The 7,353-nt window shown below is 42.9% G+C and overlaps 1 protein-coding gene across 1 annotated transcript in view; it reads left to right on the forward strand.

Moving 5' to 3' along the window:
* The window catches only part of LOC109319012 (flocculation protein FLO11-like), a 25,318-nt gene that overhangs the window by 15,138 nt on the left and 2,827 nt on the right, over positions 1-7,353 (forward strand). The window contains exons 15-19 of the mRNA XM_019548530.1: positions 329-376; positions 2,584-2,628; positions 3,160-3,201; positions 3,736-3,780; positions 6,175-6,177. Of these exons, the coding sequence (XP_019404075.1) occupies positions 329-376; positions 2,584-2,628; positions 3,160-3,201; positions 3,736-3,780; positions 6,175-6,177 (183 nt within the window). The remainder of the gene's footprint in view (positions 1-328; positions 377-2,583; positions 2,629-3,159; positions 3,202-3,735; positions 3,781-6,174; positions 6,178-7,353) is intronic.

The raw sequence follows: 7,353 nt of genomic DNA on the forward strand, positions 1-7,353 counted from the left end.
GTGTTTTGTGTAGTTTTTTTGAAGCAGTTGTATGGTCTTCACAGGATGTCAACTTGCAACTGCAGGGATATTCTGCAGGGTTTAGCATTTCCTGCACTTGGGGGTGGATAGCCACTGGCAGGAAGGAGGGAACAGACCTCTTGGCAGGTGGTGGGGAGAGATGGTTTAAAATCTGAGAAGTCTTCTCTCCACAAGGATGGTGCGTTATGCAGAAAGAATGGGCTCCTCGCAACCAGATAAACAGCTGAGGGAATGACATGGGCTAAGAAAGATTTGGTGTCCCTTAAGTCTACAGGGGATGTGTAATACTCATGATTATTGTCCCTAGGTGCTATCACTGTCCAGCAGGATGTCATCACCACAGCAGGTCCTACTGGTGAGTCCCCCTTCTAGTACCCTGACTGCTGCTGCAGAATAAGACCCCACTGCATATTAATTGCCAGTCGGATTATAAAGCTGGAGTTTTCTCTTCAAGGTCACTTCTCAGAGTAGGACTGCATTTTTTTATTAATGTGGAGCACTGAGGGTGGGTAACTAATTGTATGAAGCTCTCCAGTGGCATGTTTTAGAACCCTGCCCTAGGCTTGAGATGAAGGCTGATGGATTTACAAATGGGTTAACTGGCAGCCTAGGTTATTCAGCATCTAGATATGGTCCTGGCCACATCACTTCCTTGTGTGCCAGGTGCAGCATTCCCTCTAAGCCAGGGGTGGGCAATTATTTCAGACAGAGGGCTGCTTACTGAGTTTTGGCAAGCTGTTGGGGGCTGCATTCCCCTGCCTGGTGCCAGGAAGCAGGAACAGCCCTATGGCCCCAGGCCAGAAGCCTCTGCTAGGCAGGGGCTTCTGGTTCGTGGGGGGCAGGGCTGGGCAGGCCTTGCTGCTGGGTCCTGCCACCAGCTTCCTCTGGGTCCTACTGTCCCTGGTTCTTGTTATCTTTGACACACAGCTAGGAACAAATAAATACTAATTTTCTAAATTTTTAGGGGCCTTGCAGGCCATATTTGGCTCTTGGGCCACATGTTGTCCACCCCTGCTCTAAGCTGTGTGGCTGCATAGGCGTGCTCATGCCACAGTCAGGTGCAGCTGCACACACCACACACCTTAGAGGGAATGCTGGCCAGGGGCTACAGGAACTGGTGTTCTTCACTACACTGTCCCAGTGTGACACTGAGACTTGGCCTCACCTTTGACTTTCCCTGTAGAAGCATCTGGCAGTGTCAGAGACTCCAGAGTAATGGTATACAGCCCTTTCAGAAGAGGCCACTTGTTTTGGGTACTTCATGCTGGGCTACCAATGACTGAGTATGTACCACTAGCAGCCATTTTAAAATGTTAGCCTTGCAGTTCTCAGAGCTCCATGAACATTAGCTCTGGCTGAGCTCATAAAACAGATTTCTTAGAAGTGAAGCCTGCATTGAAAAAATCAACAAAATCACACCTCCTATGGTGACACACAATTGTTCCATCCACCATCATTTCGGAGAGATGACTGATGAGGAAGCCCTCTGCTTGAGTTCTTTAGACTCCACCACCTCTCATGTAGTAGACACAACAACATAGATGAGTCTGCCTTTTTTAATCCTTCAAATTGACTCCAGATGATTCTGTTTCTGGGCCATTTGCAAGCATCTAGGAGCACAACAACAATAGAAATTTGATTTGGGAAAACATTGACTTGCCTCTGGTCTGCCTCCACTCTGCTCTGTCTCCACATATGGTCATCCATGGCTTAGTCCAGTCCATGTGATTTCAAATAATGAAGCAGTCACCACCTCTGGAGACCAGTCTTATAGTTAACTGCACATTCACTACTTGGAAGTATTCCCTGAGACCACATCCTCCCTCATTCCTGGTCCAAATTACATGGGAGTTTGAACAGGGTTTTTAATAAAGAGGAATGGAGTGGGTTCACATGCATATTTCAAAATTATTTTAAATATTTTCCAAACAGCTTTTGCTTTGCTGTACATTCCTCAGTATTTGATCTGGTGGAATCTAGTAAAGACAGGAGGTAAGTCTCCATGGGGAGTATAGAACAGTTTAATAGGGTATTTATGAGGAACTAGCTGGGTTCCCTTATGTGTCTTAATATTTCTTTTTCTCTTGTTTTGAATCTCTTGCTCTTTCACTAGACTCCACCAGATCTAACACTGAGGATTCAGTAGTAAAGATGAAAGGTGGGTCTCCACTTGAATGACAAGGAAGTCTCATTTCCTAGAGACCTCAGTCCTGTAGTCTTATAGAAGTATAACAAACTCATGAAACCAGCCTTGGCTGCAGTATTAAGTACTATAAGACTTCTTCAGGGAGAAGCAGGTAACTTCCAGTGCAGTTGCAGGGTCCTCGCAGGATGTCAGGTTGTAACTGTAGGGGTGTCCTGCAGGGCTTAGCATTTCCTGCATCTGGGTGTGTGTGCTTACTGGCACAGGGCAGAATCTGTGAATGGTGGACATTTCAGATAGTGCGTCCTTTTGGGCAGAATGGGCCACCCTGCTGTAGGGATGACACTAGACAAGATTGACTTGAACTCCTTTCCCTCTACATGAAATGTGTAATGCTCTGTCTTGGTTATTGTTCCTAGAATCCATCACTTCCCAGCAGGAACATACCACAGCAGGACCTACTGGTGAGTCCCTGTAGAAAGACCACAGGGTTTCCTCTGGTGTCATGTCTCCTGCTGGTTTGGTTTCTTCAGACTCCTTCACCTCCTCACATAGCATAAACTATATAATAGACTAATCTTCTCTTTTAAATCAGCTTGGTCCACTTTTATTCCTGGATCATCTGCAAATTCTTAAGAGCAAAACAATAGAAATTTGGTCTGAAAGATTGTGTTACCTCTGGTCTCTCTCTACTCAAGTTATTATTATAGGAGTGATCCACAAAGGATATTTATTCATGGCTTTATCTAGTGATTCAAGTAAGTGGCCACCACTTCTTCTGGAGACCTATCTCATGGTCAACTACGCATGCAGTGCTTGAGTTATTCCTCAAGACATTTTTCCCTGTGTTTTATTCCATTTCAACCACTCCAGATTCCATGGGAGTATAAAACAATTTGATTTAACAGGATTTAATAAAGAAGAATTGAATAGATTCTCTGATGTCTTTTTTTTTTTTTATATAAAAGAAAATTTATCTTGCTTTATTTTATCAGTTTCCACCGGGCCTAATACTGAGGCATCTACAGTAAAAATAGGTGAGTGTGAGCCTCCATTTGAATTTCAGGAGCGTTTCACTTTTTTTTCTAAAGAGCTCCAAGAATCAACTAGTCTAACAGAAGTACATTGGTATCCCTAAAACACCACAGTTATAATATTCAAACAGTAACTAGTGAACACCCCCCCCCTTCAGGAAAAGGAGTAAGATTTAAAATCTTGCTGCACTGATATGCAATTGACCTCCAAGCAATGAGAAGGGGGAGGTCAATATGAAGAAAGCTTCACTCTGCTCCATGGACACAGAGGTTACATTTATTGAACTAATAATTAATATCCTTTTGTTAGGAAAGTAAATTTTAATGCTGGAAGAACACAATGCTGGCCTGGGAGAGCATGGAACTTAATTCTATCTCATCAGAAAGTTTTAGCTAAATTCTCAGTACAAAACTGCAAGAATTAGTGATGTCTGATGTAAAAGGAACCCCTGGGGATTACCCAGAAGGTGTGGGGGTGGGAGGTGTGTGCGGCTTCTTTGGAAAGTCCCTAATTGATATTGTGGCTGGATTCCCTAGATATCATCACTTCTAACTCTGAAAACTCAACTGTGCAGACAACAGGTGAGTTGATGTTCTTGCCTCTCACGTTATCTTAGTCTTTTTTTTTTTTTTTTTTAAAGGCAATTTGGGCCAGATTAAACAACTAAGTAATCACTTGATCAAAGAACTGATTCCTACTTTTCTCTGTGTGTCTTTACCCGCCCCCACTGTTTGTCGAACTCCTAAACCACATACGCAAGTGCATTTTGGGAAAACTTCTCAAGCTTCCTTTTATTTTCAAACTCCAGTATTTCCCTCCTGCCCCCCACACCCCCCGTCATAGCATCATCCAGCAAGTACTTCTGCAGGCTAATGGGAATAAGATTACTGTACCCTATAGTGGGAGCAAAAGTTAGTCTCCATCCACTTTGGAAGGAAAATGTTCACAACATTTTAACTATGCTACCTAAAGTAGACTGGAGATGACCGAAATATAGTGTGGTTTTCTCTCTTAAATTTTTATTTATTGATTTTTGTCACTTACAACTGTTCAAACTCTTGTCTCTACACAGCTCTGCCTATGTTCCTTGGTCACACCGCACAGCCTTCCTGCCATTCCAGTTTGATCCATAGCAGCTCCATCCTTGTAACTTACCACATAGCAATTCTGGCACCCTCTAATCCAGGGGTGGGCAGTTATTTTTAGGCAGAGGGCCACTTATTGAGTTTTGGCAAGCCAGAGGGCCACATGACAGGCAACCGGGGCAGATAAATATTAATTTTTTCTAAATTTTTTTTTTTTTTTTTTTAGGGGCCTCATGGGCTGGATAGAATGACCTGGCAGGCCACATTTTGCCCACCCCTACTCTAATCCTATAGCAACTGTTCCCTTCCTTAAATTTCTATTTGCTGGCCCTCCTGGAATCGTATATTGCTGTAATATGTCCTGTTACATGCAGATGGAAAGCTGCTCTTTTAAAGCATACCTTGGGTGGGGAGGAGGACTAAGAATGGCTAACCAATTCTTCCTCTTCATAGGTAAATGACATGGGTTCACCTAGAGGGGTAAGGAAGAACCATCTCTTTCATGGCTGGAGGAGAGCACTGAATGACTTCTGCTTTTACTTGCCATTCCTATCCATTTGGTCTTTGAAGCCTATAAGGCTTTTTTAGTTTAAGGGAACCCATGGGAACACTCAACTGAAACTCGTCACCTCCGTTACGTGATTGTTTCATTTTAGAGAGAAGAATTTGGAACAAAGAGTGCATTCTTTTAGGCAAATCCGCTAAATTCCAGGTCCTAGAAACATTTTGGCAAATGGATAGTAGTTACCAGAATATTCATGCATATGACAGTGCTAATATCAGCCTCTCTACTACCTTAGCCTTGGACTCTCCATACAGCTCTGCCAGTGCTTCACAGTACTGCCCAGAAGCATTATTTATCCATGAAGTCTTTTCTCATCTATAATGATGATGAAAAGCCATACTGAAAATAACTAAGTTCAACATGAGCTCATGGATGAGACCAGGAATCTATTCTGTAGCTGTGTTGCTCTGAGAGAAATGCAAAACTCTTGGTTCAGAGGTCTTTTATTAGACCAACTAAAATGTAGCAAAAAATTCCTTGCAAGCCTTTAGGCATGTGCACGCCCTTCATCAAGCTAAGGAGAAATCAAAGATAGTACAAGTCATCCTTGGGTAGAAAATAGACTTCATTTTGCACAAGGGAAGTTGAGCTGGCAGTGTATTCCCCTGGGTATATAAGAGGCCTTTTGTGAGAGCTGCACTCTGATGTGCAGATGGATGAGACCAGGGCTTCCATTTAAACTTTTGGCCAGATTTTTTTTAAAGAAAACTACTCAAGACTAGATTGCCCAGTGACTTCTAGCACTAGTACTTCTGTTTTTTGTCCTTGCACTGTGCAAAAATTGAAAGCTTTTTGTGAAAACCAGGTGGTGCAAAGAGTCATTTGAATGGTGCTGCTACCTTCTAGAGAGTGCAGGCTGCCACAGCTGACAACCATGTGGAGTGCAGGCTGCACTATTCATGCCTGAAATGAGATGGCTGTTTTTTTTCAGACAGCGTTTGTTCTTAATTTATTTTGTTTTTCAGCTGTTATGCAAACATGCAGATGCACTGCGAGGTAGAGGAAAAATTAAGGGAGAGGGCACTGGCATACTGTTCTTCTCCTTTCCTACTTTGTGGTCCAAGTTTGATATTGAACCTGAACACCTGGCCCTGTTTGTTAGGGGTTAAGGTTTAATCGGGAAGACTCTGGAGACCTCTTGATTTGGTTAATGTTGGTGGGGTTTTCTGCAGTGGAATGCAGCTCCTTTGCAAATAAAGGCAAACCAGCTGGCACAACCAATAAGAGTCCCTTTTTTATGTCGATTGTTTTCACTTATCTGTGCAGTGGTTGCTATTAATCTTGCTCATAAAGTTGCCCTCAGCAGCTGCTTTTCAAATTAAAAGACTGTTGTAAGTCTGCTTTCAAAGGTATTGACTTTGAGCTGTCTCATCTAAGAGAGAATGAGGGTCTGCAAAAGTAGGATTTTTCCTGGTAAAAAAATAAAATGTGAGACTGATAAAATTGGAAATGTGTATCAAGAAATTCATCTGACTTTTTTTTTTCTAGTTTTGCTGTAGGTTTTCCTAGGCCCTCTTGGGAGAAGTGTATTTTCTTTCTTTTCAGTGTCTGGGTATGTGAAGATGTTGTGTTTTTTAGATTGGCCCAACTATTGATTTAATTGATCAGTCAGCACTTACATCTACTCAAGTTCTGATCTATGCATTCATGGAGGCTAAATTTGAGGGGGGGTGGGGAAATATTGTTGGACCCTGTCTAAATTAGTTTCACCTGAGGAAGGGAACGGTTGAATCTGGGCAAGGTTAAGCTGGTCTACTGAACATCTGCACATGTTCAGAGCATAGCCCTGGGGCTGGGAAAGCCTAGCCACTTGCCTCAGCCCTGTGGTTGCCGCCTTCCTACTCTTCACCCTCCCTGCTCCCAAACCTGATGGGGCTAGTTTTATGCTCCCTGCCCCAGGTTACTCTACCAGGTTCCTGGTGTACGCATTTGCTGGTGCTGGAAGCTACAAGCCACTTCCTATCTATGGTTGCATGGCTTTAAGCTATGTGACTGTAGATGGGGTACATGCAGATGTTTACTGCACCCATTCAAGCTCCCTATGAAGGCGAAAGCTCTCTTCAGAATGGATATCAATCAAGCAATGAAGTTGAAATGGATCAACAAAACAGTGTTTTTAGTCAGCCTGAATACATCTCAGCCACACATCCTGACTCTTTATGTTACTAATACTCTGGACATTGAGTAGATAATTAATCATTTAGACTGGATGTTAATTTCTTGCCTAAAATACATGGGGTGGTGGGGGTGGAAATATTAACATTCCCCTGACATGTGAACTGCAGAAGGAGCTCTTGAAGAGAAAGGGAAAAGAATACCAGTTCAGTTTTTATCTGCCGTGATGGATGTCTGCAATAAGCTGACTGTTTCAACGGGAAATGAGTTCAAGTGGCATTCTGCACAATTTTACCAATGCTTCTTAGTCATGTCCTGCTATTCTTTTGGCTTTTTTATAAAGGATTTTATTGCAAAGATAAAGTTTCCCTCAGATTATCACCTCCCCC

Source organism: Crocodylus porosus, unplaced genomic scaffold (assembly GCF_001723895.1).
Source record: "Crocodylus porosus isolate Cpor-Errol unplaced genomic scaffold, CroPor_comp1, whole genome shotgun sequence".
In the NCBI taxonomy this organism is placed as follows: Eukaryota; Metazoa; Chordata; order Crocodylia; family Crocodylidae; genus Crocodylus; species Crocodylus porosus.